Source organism: Rhea americana, unplaced genomic scaffold (genome assembly GCF_003343005.1).
Source record: "Rhea americana isolate MKP2758 unplaced genomic scaffold, rheAme1 scaffold_4, whole genome shotgun sequence".
NCBI classification, from domain to species: Eukaryota; Metazoa; Chordata; class Aves; order Rheiformes; family Rheidae; genus Rhea; species Rhea americana.
In genome coordinates this window covers 11,641,168-11,662,357 of record NW_028186534.1, presented here as the reverse complement: position 1 = coordinate 11,662,357, position 21,190 = coordinate 11,641,168, and the positions used below count along the sequence as shown (strand labels likewise).

The following is a 21,190-nucleotide window of genomic DNA, read 5'->3' as shown; positions in this document are numbered from 1 at the left end:
GCTATACTAAATTGTTCCTATAAGCACCAGAAGGTGGACAGATGAAAAGCAGTTTAAAGAAATCAGTAAAGTCCTGTGCAAGTAGAACTCCATCCCGTGAAAAATATGAGCCTCTACCTGCATGCTCTGTACTTTTTTTGTATATTACATGTACCTGTTACTCAATTAATGTTAGAAAAAATGTTTGATTTAAATGGCAAATTTGGATCTTGCGAATGGGGTGGTTTGAAAATAATGCGAATTAGGTGGCCACAGTCTGAGCAATGATTGTAATGATTAATCTAGAGTTTAACTAGGAACTGAATATGAAGTTCTAATAATGGTTTATAGCAATATCATCAGTGTGATTCATGCTAGTAATCGCTGGCTCTGAAAATTAGATTGAGGGCTTTGCTAAATGTTTTTTAGGCAACTTCTGCGCTACATACCTTAGTTCTTTTTGCTTGCTCTTTGAAACAAAAAGTCTAGGGAAAAGGATGTCTTTAAACTTTAATGCTGAGCTTGAGTCAGATACTAATTCTAGCTCAAATACACGGATCTTCATTGTCTGAATGAAGACACCTCAGCTGTTGTAATAAACAGGTTCTGTAAGTTGCTATGAGAATTTTTTTCTCTTTAAATTTAAGATGAGCTGCATTATTAAAAGAAAAAACAGTTTTTGAAGTCCTGAAACCTCACTCAAGAATCTTTGAAGGTGGTGCCTTTTTCAGTTTTCTTGCATAGCTTTTGAATAATTTTTTCAACTTATATTGCTGAAGTGAAGCTATTTTCAACTTTTCAGTTAGCTTTGGAGAAGCGGTAACTTTTTGAAGGATCAAATACGAATTTCTTCTGAAAAATTATGTGAACCAGTTTTAAAATTGCTACTTAAAAAGCTAGTGAAAGTAAATGGCTTAAATTTCTACTTGATATCTATTCTCTGAAGATGTTATTCCATAGGCTTTTCTTTATAGATTGGTACCTAGCCATCATTAACAGGATATCATTTACTATTTAAGTAAGTGGCAACTGCTCTATTATAATTATTCATTCATAACAGTGATGTTAAATAACTAAAACATCAGCATTAAGCCTTTAGTACTGTATTTTCTCCTTTATTTTAACAGCTCAAAAGGAAGAGAAGAAGAATGACGATAAAGCAGCAGAACCTACACCGGCATCGAAGAAAGCTGTAACTTCAGCATCTACAATGGAGAAACAGACATCTTCCCTCAACAAAACTCTTACTCCAAAGAAGTCCTCATCCTTTTCTAGCACACCAGTAACTAAGCACCCAGTTAAACCTTCTGCTGGAAGTTTCAAAGGCGTAATTCCGAAGAAAGCTTGGCCTTCGTCAGGCAGTGTTTCTTCAAAACATTCATCTCTCTCTCATACTTCATCAGTTTCCAAAAAACCAGCTACATCTTCCAGCTTGGGTGGAGGACTCAGAAAGCCTTCACTGTCTTCCATTTCTTCTACTGCAGCTGGAAGTGGTCAAGTAAAAGCATCAGCTAGCCCTAGCCAGTCACAACCTAACTCTCAGATTCGACAAAATATTCGACGGTCCCTCAAAGAAATTTTATGGAAGAGGTGGGAACTAAAAACACTTATTTTTATACAGGAAGCTACCACTAGAAATAAATGTTTAGACTGAACAGTTCTATTTCTTGACAAGGGATACTGAGGTGTTGAACTTATGCTGTGAATGTAATATCTGGCATTTCAAGTTCATAAAAAAAAAAAAATGCTGATGCAAAATAATTGTCCATGTGTCACTTACAAACAAACCTCCCTGTCCCGATCATATCAAGGCAGTTACAGTTTGAAGAGTTAAATCACAGCAGAGAAGCATATATAATATAAGTACTCCCAAATTTATAATCTAGTGATGGCAGTGTTGGGAGGTGTAGATGTTACAGGGAACATAGTAGAGTATCGCAGTAGAAGTGTCAAAGGCTCACTGAGGTACAGATTCCCCCACCTCTGCCTTCATAAAATAGAAAAAGAATTCTCATCAGCGGACAACTGTACGGCTAAAAGTCAAAACACAAAGTGCCCTCCAAAGACTGTTAAGCCTTGAGGGCTGCCAATAGCTTTACTGTTGATCAGTGTACTCTGGTATTCTCTCTCAATTGGAAACGCGATTCACAGTGGGGAATCTAGGATTGAAGCTTAACTGTTGAGGCACCCTATGAAGTTCATGACAGAAAAGCTCCTAATTTCAGTGCCATGAGTAGGAGTAGTGGTAAAGGCTGACATCAGTTCATAAAGGCTGTTTTCCATGGCTACCTCTGGACAGTAGAGAGAAGTTGCTGTAGTTCCTAGCTTAAGGTCCTAAGATAGAATTTAGCTTTGAGATGTCTCTTAAAGGAGACTGTGGGTCCTCACTGAGTTCAAGAGGCACCTAAGTTAGCTCCTTTCTCTGCAAAGTGATGTACCTTTTGTCTGGCCTCTACTGTCATCTTGGTGATTTTTATGGACCAGCTCTGAAATGTTTAGCTCGGCCTTCAGGCTGCAATCTAGCCATTGGTGTAGGTAAAACGTCATGTGATTTCAAAGGTTCGCTAACTATTATTAATAAATAAATAAATAGATGACGTTAGTAGAGGAAAAAAAAATACGTTGTTTAAAGCTTTACTATATAGTGCTGGTGAAACTAGTGACAGTGTAGTTTTTTCAAAAAAAAAAAAAAGTTCTGAGTGTCCCAAGATTAAACACATAGTGAATGTAAATAAGTAGCCCCATTTAATTTGGTTTTATGGGTATTTTATCTACAATGTGTATAGTTGAAATTATGGGATAGTGCTTTACCTAGTGAAATAATAACATGGGGATGTTTTTGTTTGTTTTTAAACAGGGTCAATGACAGTGATGATCTGGTCATGACAGAGAGTGAAGTAGGGAAAGTAGCACTCAATATTGAAAAGGAAATGTTCAATTTGTTTCAAGTTACGGACAACCGATACAAGAGTAAATACCGTAGCATCATGTTCAATCTCAAGGACCCAAAAAATCAGGTTTGGAATTTCCTTTTAAAACTAAACATATGCTTAAACATATTTCTGTTTTTTAATGATGTCTGTCAAACCAACCTCAACATTTAAAGTTTCTAAAATACAGATTTAGGAATTTTACTATAAAAGATTATTCCAAAGCTATTAATATCTTGGAAAAAAAAAATATCTAGTGAGAATTCAAGATCTACTTTAGGTGGATCGTTTATTAAGTTTGGACTTTTTGTCTGAAATATTTATTTGCAGAATGGTATTTTTAAAACAAATGAAGATTTTACTTGCTTCTCCTCCTGTGGCATTCTGTAGCATGTGCTGGATGTTATCTCTATGTACATAATCATGTTTATCCTTTAAAAGAAAAAGAAGGAAGGCAGTGCAGATGAAAAATGACTAGAGAAGACTTGAAATTGTGTTCTTTCTTTAATTCCTAGAATAGATATGAAACAGGAATGGCTGTTCAGTTTCTGGAATTCCTATGCAGTTATTTATAGTAATAGATACAGATTTGATTTTTGTTTTCTGGTTGCTACACCTTTTCATCTTTGCTTATAATTAGTTAGTGTTTTTGATAGCGAATTAAGAAATTGGAAGAGATTTGACTGTTTTGCAATCTTATTAGTTATATAAGCAGGTACTCTTCAGCATAGCAACAAACTCTGCTGTGTTTTCAGGGACTTTTTCATCGTGTTCTTCGTCAGGAAATTTCACTGTCAAAGCTAGTGAGATTGAAACCAGAAGAACTTCTGTCTAAAGAACTATCTGTATGGAAAGAAAAACCATCCAAAGCAGTAAGTAATACAGTTTTCTAGCATGTTCTTAGATATGCATTAATGGTGAGTTTAATAATCCTTATCACCATTTTCTTTCTAATCAAATGCTAATAATTTTCAGTGACCAGACTCTTCCTCCAGCCCCAGCAGATATGAAAATAATGGATAACAAAGTGCATGGTAATACTATAGAGTAAATATGGGGAATTTTTTTTTACCATTTTTTTTTTAATTTTCTTTCTCTCAGATGATGGAGTCGAGAAATAAATCTCAAGAAATCAAGAAATCGGTTGTAAAACAGGAAAATATGCCAGATGTGAATATGGAAGATTCTCCACCAGTGTCTGATTCTGACGTAAGTATTAGGAATTGCTTGAGCATAAAGACCTCAAGAGAGATAAATGGTAACTAAGAACCTCATGTTTTTATCACCATTGCAGATTGTTTCAACAAACTGTAGGGTAACAGTAGGTATGCTATGAGCATTTTTCTTTTAGTTTGAAGGAGCACAACAAACAAATAATGGGCATATATCACATATACTTCTACAAAAACAGATGCTATGTATTTATCAGACCTTGTTCTCAATTTACAGAGAAAACTTGTTATTTCTGACTATTAGCTGAGCTTTTTGCTCCCCCCCCCCCTTCTCTGAAACAAAAATACTGCAGTTCAGTGTGCTGGACAAATATTTAACACAATAGTATCTACTTTAGAACATAGTAGAATGAAAGGAAGTCAAATGTTAATTATGTTAATAAAACACTTTATATCACGTGCATGCTTTTACCAATGACACAGGAGAAATAATGTTTCAAAATTTCATACTGTTTTTTAAAAATGCTTCTCAAATGAGAAAGTGGTTTTGCAAGAATTTTACTCTAAAGAACGAAAGTTAGTAACAGTTTCTAAAGTATTTTATTATGGTTGAAATTAGTGATCAACTGGAATGTGTTTTTGTGTGTGTGCTCACTTTCAGGAGCAGCAAGACTCAGCCCGAACTGCACCGGATTTAAACAATGCTCCTTCTCTAGATGTTTTTAGCAGTATGTTGAAGGATACAACAAGTCAACATCGAGCCCATCTTTTTGACCTGAACTGCAAAATCTGTACAGGTATCTATGGTGCTAACTGTGCAAAGTAAAAGAATTGTTGTGTTAAGGGCCTTGACTGTCTGTTTCTTTCATCACTATTTAATCACTAAAACAAATAATAATCAAAAATATTTTAAATTAATTTATAGGTCAGATTTCAGCATCTGAAGATGAACCACCACCAAAGAAGGCAAAACTAATGGCTCCTGTTAAAAAGGTGGAGTCAAAATCAAAACCAGAAGTTCAGCCAAAGCATGAAAGTTCTACAGCAACAGCAGAGCCAGCCAAAGAGGCAGTCTCTGAAAACACAGTGGAACCAGAAGTTGGATCTGTAACAGAAACCATTTCCCCGTCAAGCCTAGAAAAAACTTACGTTCCTGCAACACAGGGCCACAACAATACAGATTCTTTATCTGAAGAGGCCTCCGCTTTTCCTGCCACTTGTGCTGGAGGCGTTGTCACAACTGTAACAGTTTCTGGCAGAGACCCTAGGACAGCAATGAGTGGCTCCTCTGGTATTACGACTTCAGCACTGCGTCCTGCATCTGACAAAGTTTCTGTAGGGGAAGCAAAACAGGAAATGCCAAAACCAGTCATGACTGTTCCCAAATCAATATTAACAAAACCAACCTCCTCACCAGATCCAAGATACTTAGCAGTTCCTCAATCACCCAATATCAAGTGCGTATATTTAAGCCAAACTATTCAATTGTGCTTATCTTTAAAGTCTTTGCGTTGTTCTCTGTGTGTGTGCATGCACGTGTGCATATGTGTGGGGATGTGCGTGTGCGTGTGTGTGTGTCTGTCCACCCATCTCAAAAACAAAAGTCATGATCAACTTCATAGTTCAGGTAACCTTATTCAGATTTTTAATTTATTATCTTCTTGTTTACCTTCTCTAGTTGTTAAAATTTTCCATCAGAATATATTAACAGCAAGGATTCTACAATGTGTGTTAGCATATACATAAACATAAAAGTATTTGACCTTAAACTCTTTTTATATATTCATATATAGAGAGTATGTGAGCGATTGTGTAAAGGTATTCCAGATTTTCATCCTGCATTAAAATACTATTATATCTGGCTTTATGAATATAAATCAAATTTAACCAATTGATCAGATTGAAAAGAAATGGATTTCTTACATACTCTCTGTATGTACAATAGGAAGAATAAATATTGTGGCATACGTGCTTATGAAATGGCAGTTAAAAGATTTTTGTTCATGTCATATCCTTTAACATGAGAATCTTTTCAGATGTATGTTTTTGATTGATTTAGTGGAAAGTATATAATTCAGATTAGTTTATTGTAGAGTCAGGATCACAATAGTTATACTCTAGCCTACTTTTTTTTTTTTAAAAAGAAATCTCTTAGCATCATTTTTGCCTCTCTGAACCTGTAATTTAATTTTCAGTTGTTCCTTACGTTTTTCACTAATATGCAGTTAATGGAAAACATTGACAGGGCATTGAGTAAAAAAATCTCTTATTTACCTGTTTAAAATACAGTAATTGATGAGTACAAGTAGAGAAGAAGAAAAAAGGGAGCAGTCTGACTATATTCTGTAATCTTTTCATTTTGAATTTGTTTTGCAGTGTTGCAGAGTCACGCTCACCTCAAGATGGAGATACTTCTCTCTTTCTCTCTCGTCTCAACACCATTTGGAAAGGATTTATCAACATGCAAAGTGTGGCCAAATTTGTCACTAAAGCATATCCTGTCTCCGGGTGTTTTGAATACCTTAGTGAGGTTAGAAGTGACATGTTTATGTGTTTAGAATAAATCTATACAGCAGTTCCTGTTGCTATAAAGATTGTGGTCACTGTATATATTGCTGTATTGGAATTTTAACAGTGCTTAATGGTATCCCTTTAGTAATAAGAAAAGCAGTTAAAAAATAGCCTTTTAAAAATTCCTCACAAATTTGTGAAGAATTGTTGTGTATTTTAATATGCCTATACATATGTTAGTAGCTAACATGGAACTATAGCTGTAGTTCAGCTTCATTCTTTGAAAAGAGGTCTTAAAACCAGTATTTAAAAATAGACATCTTAGAAACAATATTTAAAAACAGTCAACTCTCACACTGGATGGATCACTGATGTGATCTGTTATAAAAGTCTGTGAGGTCATTTATTAAAACAAATATTTTTGTCCATTTAAATACAAAATGAAAACAGTTGGCTGACTGTTTTGTGGGGAGTACATTCAAATAGTCTGATAATATAAAAGCATGCGCTGAAACAAATAAGAGATTTGCTTTCTCTTTTCTCCTAAAAAGTACATTTTATGGGACTGTGAAGTCAGGAAGTTTCAAAGTTGTTTTAGGACTTTAAATACTACAGTGGGTGGTTCTTTTCGGTTTTGCTAAAACGGATTTTGCTATCCTGATGATAGGAAGCTAAGTAGAAATCATGTGGCTTGTAGTCATGGGTGCATAACTTTCTGATAAACTGGAAATGTGGAGAAAATCTGTATTACCAATAATGGCTTTCCCATCAAACAATGCTAAGGAATGTATTTATCTGATGAATGTACATAAGTATTTGCTGCTGTCTTTGTTTGGAACTGCCTTCTCTGTTTGATGTGTGCTATTACCCTTCCAGTAACATGCCATAATTAGTCACCTTGAAATTTGGAAATGCACTATCTGAATTAGAATAATATGTGTGAAAGCTTACTAAAACATAATGCTGCATTCTCCGCTAGGCTACTGGGATGGGGCAATCTGCACAGCTTTTACACACTAGTCTCTTTTGGCTTTTCTCATACTACCGTGTAATACTTCTCGTTTAGGATTTACCAGATACAATTCATATTGGTGGGAGGATCTCACCGAAGACAGTCTGGGATTATGTTGGCAAACTCAAATCTTCGCTTTCTAAGGTATTCACTTAATCCTTTGCAAAACCTAGCAGAAAAATACAGCAATATAAAATGGCAACTTTTTATAATAAAATGAATACACAGCAAATATCGTCAGGGACGATACCCAGAGAATCCCTGATAGCATGTATTCCTTTAAAATTTTTGATTTATTGAAGAAACATGTTTGTCTATTGAGCTGCTAATCACCTTGATCTCTTATATAATGGCTTAGTCTTATTTATTTAATTTTAATAATTAAACATAATTTATTTATTCAGAACTGAAAATTTAAACATGGGTTTTAAAAATAGGAAATTACCATTAAGTGTGAATAGATTTTACTATTTCAAACAGTTTAAAAGTGAAAAAAGGAAGCACACTGTGCAGATACAGTAATGAAGCTTAAGGATTTTTCCATTTCTTTCATATTAATTCAAATATTCAGAGCCTCAGAATGTATAAGTTGATATAAGATACACGTGTATTTCTGAAACTGATAAACCTAATTCTGTTGCAGAATTACAGATTGAACAATATTCTCTTAAATCTAAAATATTGCTTTAAAAACATAGTTGGAGTGGTAAATGTACAATCTATAGTGATTACCCCCGCCCCCCAATCGGAACTTGCCAGCTAGCATTTTATTTGATGAATGTTATAGGTTGAAATTTTCCACTTTGTTTTTGTATTCCAGGAATTATGTTTGATTCGTTTTCATCCTGCAACAGAAGAAGAAGAAGTTGCCTACATCTCTCTCTACTCCTATTTTAGCAGTCGTGGTCGTTTTGGTGTTGTAGCTAATAACAACAGACATGTCAAGGACCTCTACCTGATCCCACTGAGTGCTAAGGACCCAATTCCTTCCAAACTCTTGCCTTTTGAGGGACCAGGTAAGCACAAAACAGGGGAGGTTAAATGATAGGTAAACTCACATAAGAGAATCAATCAGAGAGAAATTATTGTTGAATGTTTAATAGAAGTATTTTTGAAAAAAAAAAGATTTTATCTGAAAAACATTTTAAAACTGTGTAAATAGGGAATAATTGAGAAAGTTAACTCTGCATCAAGATAAAATTGTCCAAAACCCTACAAGCTATGCACTGTAGTGTAAAGCAAGCAAGAAGCTCTTTAGCCAGCAAAGGAGTGGATATCTACGAAGACAAAGGTAAAAATTATACTGCTTTCCCTACATTATCATTATGTCAGATATGATGCCATGTGTGCAAATATGTGAGCACAAGGTGTTTAAAATGATGTTATGTTTTGCTGGAGCAAACTAGCCAAATCACTGACTTCTGAAAATTGGTTTGTTTAAAATAAATAAATAAAATCCATATTCCATTAGGTCAGTAGGTGGCAGTTTCCAAATAAGTATCTGTTTTTGTTTATATATAAAGTAAAATATTGAGAAGCTGAAGAACTATAGGTTACAATGAAGGGAATACTTCATTGTCATAGTGAGGATGTGACTATGTGACTTTAAAAAACATAGAATCAATAACATTGACAAACTATATACCATTAGTAAAATGCCCTTCAATCCTGCATGAGACTGTGAAGAATGCTTGCTCTGCACTCTGACACTCGAGTATATGAGAAAAATCTACACTCTGATTCTATGATTCTATGACTCTTATCTGTCCTTGAATAATGTGTAGTCTAGATCATTGCTTCTTGGCTATGTCTAAAAAAGTGGGATCATTGCTCTAAGTATACTCACGTGGGCTCTGTAACTGCTATATCTGAGCACTTCATACTCTTTAATACCTATTCTTGAAAGGTAAGTGAAAACTTATTTCCCTTTCAGAGCCAAAAAAATTAAAAAACTAAGCACAGAATGCTTTTGGCATGCGGACGTAAGCTGTGTCTTAACTCCTGGACTAGCTTTTTCAGACAGAACAAAGAAATACCTTCCTTTCTGAACAGTGACACACAATAATAGAATTGGCCATTGAATCAGCTGTAAACATCTGCAGTCTTTTGTTGTGTTGTTAAATAACATGCTTTAGGGAGGCATTTACATAATCTTTGCCTGCTCGCATTCCTGTTGAAAACATCGACTATGTTTAGCATTGTAAGTTTTCTTCTATGTTTCTTTTTCTATGATAAGTTTCAATTTAAATCAAACTTTTTATTTTAAATTAGCGTATTGGCAAATAAGGACAAACTCTACTAAGTATTAATACAGAAATCTGTAATATCAGCTTGGTCATACTGAGTTTAACTTGGAAAAATTTTTCAAGACTGGAAGGAATTACTCAGAAGAAATATAAGTGTCATTTGCACACGGATTCATGGAGGCAAATGTTATGAGTCAGTTTTTCAAAGTGAAATGCACATCTGTAGGCAAAAGGGATTAAAGGATTGCTATAGATATGAGGTTCCAAAGGCAGAGAGGCCATATGTATAAAAAGAGTAGTAGAAGACCCACTTAGACTTCTGTCGTCGGTTCACACTTGGACACTTTCGTAGGAGTATTTACCTCGTACTTGTGCTAAATGGTGTTCATATTTTAAAACCAGAAGGCAGTATAAGGCGGAAGAAAAAGTCAGGTAAGCTGCTTTTCCATGTGTGTATGCATTAAAACCACAGCATAAAAGCCATGTAATCCATACTTTTAAATGCTCTCTGTTGGAATTTACTGCTCTTTCTTACATAATCAATAAAAAATATTTTACAGAAAATGGTCATTGTCTCCTTAAATTTGTGTACTTTCAAATAGAGTTTAGCAAGAAGCATTATACTAGGTAGTGAAAGGCATTTTGGTAAATATAATGGGACAGAGGTGGGAGGGGGGACAACAAACAAACCCTGTCACTCCCTAAACACTAGTTAGAAGGTATTGCAGCTGTATCAAGCAGTTCCATCAGGCAAATATGATTTATGAATTTCTCCTGTTTTCTGATGGACTGGATTTGGAACACACTGAGGACTTCTGAACTGCTACAGTACCTAGAAGCTCTACAAAACACTTGCACATTGATGTTTCTAAAATAGAGGAAATGGAAAGATTCCACATTTACGCTTAAATCATCTGAGATTATTATAATTACTACACCAGCAGGCTTCTGCGGTGTGTTTTGTAATAGCTTACTGTATGTAAATTTACTTGTCCGAGTATTTCGTGTGTACGTGTAATGCGTTATCTAGCACTTTCATCTGAACATCTTAAAGCAGTTTGTAGAAAATAGTGTAATCAGCCTTCATTACTAATGGGAAGAATGCAAATAAGGGTGATTTATTGAAGGATTTAGTGGCAAAGCTGGAAAAGGAAAAATACATGACTGTTTTATTAAACTATATATATCAGCAAAAGACATTCCACAAGCATTGATATATCTCTTTTAGTAGCTTACAACAGTATGTTTTCCTGAAGTATGAAGGTGTGAAATCTTCATACTATTTAGAATACTCTTAAAAATTGCAGCTGTAACAAGACAAGTGTAACTCTACTCTGTATTGAATTAGGCTTCTTCATCTCAGCAGACAGTATTATGAAAAGTAGCAATAGTAGAATATGGCATAAGAACCATGTTTTTTCTCTGCCATACAATTCCATTCAGCAAGTGTATCTTAATGTACAGCAGTGTTACAGTGCTGGACATGATGTACATCCCTAGATTAAAACTCACTTGACTGATACTTGAATGATAGTTTTCAGTTTCTGATTGGAACAAATATTTAAACAGTTTTGATAATGATTAAAGAATAGCTTGTTTTGATCTAAGCTCAAAAATATATACCATAATCAGGTATGCTGGATTTATTCCCCAGGTTGTGCCATCAGTGTGCAGAAATTAGGCATCTATCTTTAACAGTATAGGGAATTTGTTACCAGTTGTTGATGGTAAGGAATGAAGATGTGGGTATTACATGTGCAAATACAGTTAAACTGATTTAATAAAAAAAATCAGGGGTAAGAAAAATGTTTAGCAAATATTAGTATTTAGTTTATCCATTTTTTCATGGCTTTAGTTTTATAGAATGTAACTCAATAAAACCGTTATCTGGCCTTCAAATATACAACAGGGTAATTGTTTTATAAATAACTTAGCACTGACTATTAACTCTACTGACACAGCTTGCAGCACTTTTAAAACAGTTCCTTGTGAAAGCGAGTCATCAGGAAGTAGTTGGACACTCGGCCAACACTTTCGATATGACTACGTAAAGTTAGGCAGTTAACCTACTTACGGATATTGAAATAGAATAGGGCTAACCTTTGAAATGCTAGTTTAGCTGTATGTTTTTGTTCAAAAGAAGCTATCAGACCCTGCACTTAGTGTTTTATCACTTTGGATTGAGAGATTGGGTGTGAATTTAGTAGAGATACCTCTTTGGCTACAGGTTATGAAAACTATTGTAGACAATCATGAACTTCAAGAGATTTTTTTTTTTTAAGAAAATTCATGCAAGTAAACTCAGAAGCAAGGTTAGGTATAAATTCTAATATTTATATAAAGTTACAGTATCAAAATTACAATTTTAATGGGTTTGTTCCATGATGACCAAATTCTAGACAGGTTATAATTAATGTTACTAACTCACTACTGGATTATCTTGTCTTGGAAGTGTGTTTAAAATTTTACTTGTTTTAATTAGTCACTTGGTCTGTGTTTCTGACAGGGACTCAAAACTAATTTTTCAGTAACTGCTGTTCATTAGATATCCTGTCTGATAGATTTTTGGAAACTGTTCATTTCAGTTATTCAGTATTTGAGATTCATGTGACTAGTCACATTAATTACATGTCACTGTCTCTGCTTACAAGCAGATAACCAAAATGTTAAAGACAGAACGGCAAATGCCTACCAGAAGGTTTTGGATGAATAGAAATTTGTGACATACTCTGCATTTGTCAACCCTGACCAAATGTGCCTTCATTATTCACATACTGACAAATTCACACACAGTGTGCCATCTGTAATTATCACAGTCTCAGTAGACTCGATTTGCAAATAAATTATTTTCCTAATTGACTTACTTTACTTCTGAAGTATGCATTAATGATATATGTTAGTACCATTTCATTTGAGGTAGTAAATTATACTTAGCAGAACTGCCAGAATTGCCTTTAAGTAGTGGGTGCAAATGAGTTTATATTTGGAGAATTTATGCAATTCTTTCCCTATAATTTCAGATTCACTGAAAATAATTCTTTAGTTTGTCCTATATACTTTGATCCTACCTCAGCATCCATACTCCTATAGGTGCAAATTTATGCTATGATGGACTATTTAGAACAGCATGTCCAACCACAGAATTAGGTATAACTAAAAACACTGAAACCATGAAATAATTCTAATTCTAGAATTCCACTTTGGAACTAGAATGCATTCTACAAAATAACTGTCTTCCAAAAACTCTCGCTTAAATTTCATTAATTTTGTTTTTCCCTATACTTACAATGAGAACCATTTCCAATAGGAAATCTCAAAAGCAAGTACTTTAGATTGGGTTCAAAATTTCCATTATAATTTTGTCTTGCCTTTTGAAAAGACTATTTCAAGTGACTGCCAATATTTTGGTGGTCTATTCATTAAGTGCTTAGAACAGATTCACTGTACTATTTCCAGTTGCCATCAGAAGTACACAGAATTTTAGAGGAGGGTTTGTTTTCCCTTAGTTGCCAAGAGATCTCATAAGACTTTCATGTTAACTCATTTTCTTTGAGAAAATACCATCTTTGTCTTATCTGTCATTTGCTGTTTAGAAAACAAGGTTTATATGGGATAATATTTGAACATAAAAAATGGAAGCACTGATGATTTTATAGCTTTGGGCATTCTGTGAACAAAAGTTACTGCTTAATGAAATATGTAGTAAGTACTGAAGGGAAATACTAGAAACATGAAGCAGCTGTGGTTTGGGATTGTTGTTTTAATAAATGGTAAATAATTCCTACAGTTACAGGCTGTCATTAAAGATGAACTCTCCTTAATTGGTTCTTCTATTTGGGCTTTCCCTTGATGTTAACTGAGCCAAGTTTTCATCTTATTCACTTGTAGGTTATAACTGAACTTAGCCTAAGCTGTAAGAATGACAGTATCCTCTCACTGAGAAAGCTTTATATTTAACTTAAAAATATGCTAAATTCTTCTAGTGATTTCTCAGTGTAAAGTTAGTAACCAAAAGAAATCAGAAGAGGTGAAGTTTATTAAATCAAATTAGGGAAACAGCTGGCATTTTTCTCATTAGATGGCAAATTTAAGAATCCCCTTACAACTTCTTGAAGTTATCAGCAAAGTAATATTATCTGCAAATGTGGAATATTTCTGGTACTATGGGTACCAGAAAAAGCCTAAAGGCTTTTTTGCTGGTGTCAAGAAGTTTTTAAATGCTAATAATTAGATATCTTAATTTTTTTCCTTAATAGGAGATGGTTTGGTTTAATAATGAAGATACACACAAACAAGCATAATATACTTGTAAAACTCTTACTTATGAATTCAGGATTATGAATAGAAGAAACAGTGCCAGTGTAGATTTCAGAATCATTTAAATACAGGGAATATTTATGTTATTTTACATCTTGTTTATGTTTCTATATTACTGCTTCCTAGCTAGATGCAAATAATGAGGTCCCCCTAAATGAGGACCTGTTAAAACTCACTAAATCTAGAAGTTAAAAACCCCTCTCTTTATAAAGAAATTCTACATTTCCCACCAACTGTTTGTAAATGGATTTATTCCCCTGCCCTTTATTCTGGACATGATTATCTTCTGCACTTACTAGTGGGAATTGTGCACGTAAAAGGAAGAAATATAATACCATGAAACATACCTACAGCCCTTTTAAGGTTATTTTTTCTCTTACCAGAAAATCTCCCATCTTTTTTTTAGATATACTTCTCCCAGGATTTGAGTCTGAAACTTTTAACAAAGGAGTGATTCTATTCACAGTGCTTCTTATTTATAAAAAAGGTCTTACAGCTTCATGTTTAAGACTGAATCCTACAACAGAGTTCAAAGTTACCTTTCCCTCTGTATACTTGTTCTATAGTGAACTAACTCTTTTCTTGAAGAGAAAGCAAATACACTGAGATCCCCTTTCCCCATATGCTGAACTTGCATCTCCTTAAGCTTTTATTTGCTTGTTTGGTATATTAGGTGAGTCACTAGTTTTCCTGCTTTTTACTTTTTAAAAAACAATGTCTAGCTGGGAAAAAAAATCAGTGTGTATTACACAAGTTTTAATACTGTTCCCAGACGCATTTTGTTTGAAACTATCCTTACAGCATTTACTGTTATTTGATTAATTTAGAGACAGGCAAAGTATGTATAGACCTGTATAAATGTCAACACAGTCTTACAGCACAAATTATAATAGAAATATAATTCTAAAGTTTAGCAAAGTGTGCTTTAGTGTTCTTTTTTCTCTTTTTTTTTGGGGGGGGGTCTTAAATTTTTATTTAGCCCTATAGAAATGCCTTCCCAGATTTTGTCACTTTTTAATATCTCTGTGTGTAGCACATATTTGCAGACTATTCGAAAGTTATGATATGATTTTCCTGAGGGGAGGGAAATGAAAAGGATGTAATAATATAAAAAATATAAAATCTTTTTGATTTGGAACATTAGAGATATTTGCAAAGTCACTATTTAATAATTGTACATATGATTGCAATATTTTATTAAAAATATCAAGGATTAAGAGTTAAAACATTTCTTTAAATATATATGCATATGTTTATGGACTATATGGACTAATGGAAATTGCCAATAGGTTACCTAATGCAATTTAGAAAGATTGTTATCTTTATGATTTTTGTAGCTGCCGTTGTATAAAATAAGGAGTTGCTGCTGAAAGCATAAATAAAAAATATTTTTTACACATACAGTCTTTGTATTCTCTTTCAGGTCTTGAGTCATCTCGTCCAAATTTAATTCTTGGATTAGTTATCTGTCAAAAAGGGAAACGTCCTTCTGCTGTCGTGGAGACAGAAAAGATAGAGGAAAAGCGAAGCAGAATTCAAACACAAGAGGAAACTGAAACATTGCTGTTCTCTAAAGGGCCATTATCTTCTTTGCAAGAAAAGAAAACTCCAAAATACTCGCTTTATTCTGGAGATTCAACTGTAAGTTCAACACCACCTGGATCTCCTCCACCTCCACCTCCACTTCCCATTCCAGAAACCCCAGCAGTTACACCTTCAGTATTAAAAATACTCTCCTCGATTAAAACTGGAACCACAACTACTGGGATACCACCAGCTTCAACTACTGCTCCTGCAACTGTTACCACTACAAATTCTTCATCCTCAAAAACTGCCACACCTCTGGAACACATCCTACAGACACTTTTTGGAAAAAAGAAATCTTTTGAGCCTGTTGCTAAAGATTCTGAAACTGTCCAGTCTTCAAATCAGGAAGCTCAAGTTGCTGTTGATGGAGGAATGTCAGCTGTTCCTCTGTTAGATCCCATTGTACAACAGTTTGGACAGATGTCAAAAGACAGAGCTATAGAAGAGGAGGAAGATGACAGACCATATGATCCTGAAGAAGAATATGATCCAGAGAAAGCTTTTGAAACACAGACTACTGAAAGCCAGAAACTATATGATGTGGAAAAGCCATGTAATACAGCAGAACTAGAAGATGAGGCCTACGATCCAGAAGATGAAACTATCTTGGAAGAAGCAAAAGTTACTGTTGATGATTTACCTAATAAAATGTACACGGATACTAAAAGCAATTCTTCAGAAACATCTGCTTCATATGTGGCTGATATGTCCACAACCTCATCCTTGGTAGAACAGCAAAAAATGTTGGAAGAATTAAACAAACAAATAGAAGAACAGAAAAGACAACTAGAGGAACAAGAAGAAGCCCTCAGACAACAAAGAGCGGCTGTTGGTGTTTCAATGGCACATTTTTCAGTGTCTGATGCTTTAATGTCACCTCCACCCAAATCTTCCCTAACAAAGACTGAATTATTCCATCAGAACCAGCAGACTACACAAAAAGTAGATTTACCTTCAAGTCAGCAAGCACAAGTTTTAAACCAGGGCTGTGACCCAAGACAAAACAGGGATCCCCGGCAAGCTAGAAGAATGGCAACAGAAACTAATGACAATATTGATTCTCGAATAAAGCCACAGTTGGTACCGAATGAGATATCCACAAGAGAAATTCCTCCAGCAAGTTTCCCAAATGCTTTGCAGACTCCACTTAGTAAGGAAGACAAAACTTTAATTTCTACTACTCAGTCAGGTTACAGTGGTGATAATTGGGTTTCAAGTGAAAAAGCTTCTACAGTGCCTCAGAAAGAGGCATCTAACAGCAAATTTGAAAACACTGCCCAAGTTAGTTTGGAAAATGTGAGTCAGACAGCTTCTGGAGAACCTTCTACATCCAAACCTTTACGTAAAGTACTGCTTCCAACACCTCCAAGTACATCTTTTCAACCTAACTTCTCCACATCAAATGACAGTCAGTCTTTGCAAGATATGCATAAAGTACCATGGTCAAATGAATCAAAGGAAATAATAGGAAGGGATTCTTTTTCAAATACAGTATTTACTTCTCAGGAAAAGGCAACCAGTCACTTTGAACCAGAGAGGGGTCTTTCATCAGTGCAATATGAAGAACAAAGAAACCCTCAATCTCATCAATTTGTAGAACAAACTGAATCTGCAGGTGTTCAAAGTGAGGGAGAAAGAGGATCTCTCCCACAGCACTTTGAAGAAAACCGAGTTGGGCCTCCGTTTTCTTTGTCTGGGCAGAAAGGAGGGCCTCCGCCACCACTGATGCTCAATGCACCTGTTGGACCTCATGGACCTAATTTTAGAGGACCAGCACCACAGTTCTCAGAAGAGCATGGTTCTCCAAATAATGATGGGCAAAGAGGACCTCCACCTGGCAGATTTGGAGGTCAAAAGGGACCCATTCCTTCCTTATTTTCTACACAGCATGGACCACCATCTCTTTTTGGTGAGAACAGGGGCCCCTCCCCTTCTTATCATGGCGTTCCAAGAGGAATGTCACCATCTCAGTTTGATGATCATAGGGAACCTCACATGGAGCAAAGGGAATTCCCGGATTCCCAATATAACGAAATGATTAGGCCTCCAGGACAGTTTGAGGGACCGGAGCCCTCTCAATTTATGGGAAATAGAGGACCTTCACCTTTTCCTTTTGGAGGTCAAAGACGACCACCACCAGCTCAGTTTAAAGGACAGAGAGGAGGCCCTCAGTTTGGAGGGCCAAGAGGCCCACCCCCTAGTCATTTTGGGGGACCAAGAGGGCCTCACCCAAATCAGTTTGAAGGGCAAAGAGGTCCAGCTACAAATCATATACCAGGCCCAAGGGGACTTTTGCCACAGCCATTTGAGGAACGAAGAGGGAGTCCACCACCCAGATTTGCTAACCAGAGGGGTCCAGCACCGCTTCAGTTTGGAGGACCAAGAGGAGCCACACCTGCACTGTTTCCAGAACAAAACGAGCCTCCCCCCTCTAGATTTCACTTCCAGGGTCAGTCATCACAAGGTATGAAGCCAACCCCAAGACCACTCCTGGACCTTCCAAGTCATCCACCACCACACAGAAAAGAGATGTGGGAAGAAGCTGGACCATCTGCATCTCTTTCCAATATATCTGGACAAGGACCCGAGTCAGAAGGACAGTGGTCAGCACCTGATTTCCGAGAAGGCAAAAATGTCGAATTTAGAGGTCAGACATTTGAAGGGAGACAGAGGGAAAGATATGAGGGAGGAAATAAAGACAAGGTTTTAGATCAGTCAGAGCCTCAGCAAGCAGATAATCGACAAGGTAGATCCTTTGATGAAAGACGAAGGGATCGAGAACATGGCAGACCTTGGGAAAGGGACCGTGGGAGAAACTGGAATAGAGATAGGGAAAGGGACTGGGAGAGACATAGAGACAAAGAATGGGATAAAAACAGAGACAGAAACCAAAACAAAGATAGGGAAAAAGATTCAGAGAGGGCTAAAGAATGGGAAAGAAACAGGGACCGAGAGAGAGCAAGAACCAGAGAGAGAGAATCCTACAGAAGACGCGATAGAGACAGATCAAGAAGCAGAGACAGAGATCGTGACAGAGATAAAGACAGGGAGCGGGATCGAAGCAGGGAAAAAGAAAGAGATCGGGAGAGAGATAGAGACCGTGAAAGAGAGAGAGGTAAAGATCGCAAGGATAGGAGTAAAAGTAGGGAAACTGGTAAAGAGATGAAGCCAGAAACACAGAAGGAGGGTCAAAAACCAACAGAAACGGAAGCTTCATCTTCCACTAATCAGTCATAGAAACACCTCAAAGTTATTATCCATAAATAATTTACAACATTACATAACAAGAACTGACTCAAGGTCTTTTGTATATACTGTATAGTCTCGCCTTTACAAAAAAGCTGTTGTAATACTAGCCTTACAAAATGTACTGACAAATTAGCAGTTTTTGAACAACTGTGAATGAAAATGTTCAAATAGATAAAAGGCAAGAACATACTGGACTTTCACTTGCTGCATTTTGTGCATAATGTTTTTCTTAAAAAAAATTCACAGCGTTACCTGTTCTGAAATTTTGTTTTTTCTACTTGCATCTTTATCTTAAAATTTCCATTTACAATACAGAAATGGAAAAAGTCTAAGAAGAGCATATTGCTTTTTAAGATTATAAAGTTATGTTTTCCAGTAACTTGAATTGTAATTTTATAAGAGAATTTAATCAAGACCTTAGGAGCCATACCTTTACATCTTGTTTATGTGATATTTTGGTGTCAAAGTTGTTCCTACAGCACACACTTTATAAAAGGAGTCCAATATTGCTGTCTTGTTTATTTTACAATGGATGGGTCGTGTGTATTTAGGAAAAGGCTGCAGAAGAACAGTGTTATTAATTATTTGTAACTGATGGAGGATTTGAAAATGGAATGTTATAAGCTTAAAGTGCACTATCTTCCTTTTTATATACAGGTATTTTTTGTTTCGAAATCCATCTGTTAAGTGTACAACCAAGAAACAAGTCCTACTTATTTTTTTCATGAGGCTGAGAAGTTTTAAATGTTGCATTTTTACAAAACTATAATTAAAGAGCATATAAAAGTAGCACCTTTATAACCAGCAACTTTTAAAAACATCAGACATTTATTGGCAAAGAGTTAGACCGTAAATGAATTAGTGTATCAAAGGAAAGAAAAATAAGATGGTTAAATAGGCCATTAAATCTCTAACTTTGGTTATACTGATATAGTTGGATCATTTTTGTTTTGTTTTGTTCTTGTAGAATGTTGCCAGAAACTTAAGAAATTTCTCTATTTTCTTGTATTTTCCAATCTAAAAGCATTTTTCTTCTGAAAAAAGTGTCACTGTTTTTTTTGTCAGACCCTACTTACGCTGATGGTGTATATAAAACTGTCCACTGAAAAAGATGTAACTGCATAAAGCTTGAAAGAGTGGTAATGCTAAATGTGATTCAAAAGGGGAAGTTTTCACTGTGAAATACAGTACACTGCTACTTTTCATGTATTCTTCAAGCAAGTAATTCTAAAGTCTTAAATAAAGAAAACCCTGCTAATTTATCTGACCATGTAAATTAACAGCTGAGTAAATATTTTGTTATTTTTATAAAATAGTTCTGCAAATGTAAAATTAGATTCCTGTAAGCATTTACATCTTGAAGTCTACATTACAAGTAGCATTTATGCCATGTATGTCACTACAAATTTTACAGTCTATATTGGTGCGTCTTTGAAGTCCTTACACACCAAGGATCTGCTGGTTGAAATGATGGTCTGTATTCTGAACCTGTAGACAAAACATTAAAATGCAGAGAGGTGGTATTAAATACAAACATCTACTATGGTGTAAGATTTTTTTTAATGAGATGTTTCTAATTTAAAGACATACATAAAAGTATGCAAAAATCAAGTGTGTTTGTTTAGGTTTACTTGATAGACATTTCTGTAAATTGTATTTTATATGGCAAAATATATCACTGTACATTAAAATATGGGACTTCACAGGTTTTTGTTACTGTAAGTAGAATAAACATCTACAGAGAACTGTTGTCTTTTTCTTAAATTTGTATCTGTATATTATTTTCTAAATATTATTGTTACTTCTCAGCAAGTCAGAGAGGAGTTACCACAAGAAACTGATGGTACAGATTTAGTTTCCTAATTGTTTAAGGAAAGATGACATCTTGAGGACACTGCTACCAACTGTTGTTTACTTGTAGGTGTTTGAAAAACATATGAAAATGTGTCTTTGTGATTTTTCTCTCAGTCCTAAAACACAGCCTAATTTATTCCAAAGGTGATATTCAGATAAATAAGTTTGTCATTTGCAGACTTAACACCAAAAGATATAAAGGAGAGCATAATTTACTAATTCATTTGGGTTGGTTTTGAGGTTTAGGAAGAGCAAATTCACATCACTTATAAATTGCTTGATTTTTTTCATTGTTGTGAGAGTAGATGTGTAACTGTTTCTCTTTTGCATCTT

The 21,190-nt window shown here is 35.2% G+C and overlaps 1 protein-coding gene across 3 annotated transcripts in view; it reads left to right on the top strand.

Moving 5' to 3' along the window:
* Positions 1–20,739, top strand: part of DIDO1 (death inducer-obliterator 1) — a 58,201-nt gene extending 37,462 nt beyond the window's left edge. For all 3 annotated transcript variants that reach the window (XM_085314168.1, XM_085314170.1, XM_085314169.1), the window contains 10 exons: positions 1,107–1,569; positions 2,837–2,996; positions 3,665–3,781; positions 4,011–4,118; positions 4,743–4,878; positions 5,007–5,538; positions 6,458–6,611; positions 7,659–7,748; positions 8,425–8,620; positions 15,591–20,739. In XM_085314168.1, coding sequence (XP_085170294.1) covers positions 1,107–1,569; positions 2,837–2,996; positions 3,665–3,781; positions 4,011–4,118; positions 4,743–4,878; positions 5,007–5,538; positions 6,458–6,611; positions 7,659–7,748; positions 8,425–8,620; positions 15,591–18,991 — 5,357 coding nt within the window. In that variant the 3' untranslated portion in view covers positions 18,992–20,739. The remainder of the gene's footprint in view (positions 1–1,106; positions 1,570–2,836; positions 2,997–3,664; positions 3,782–4,010; positions 4,119–4,742; positions 4,879–5,006; positions 5,539–6,457; positions 6,612–7,658; positions 7,749–8,424; positions 8,621–15,590) is intronic.
* Positions 20,740–21,190: the final 451 nt, after the last annotated feature.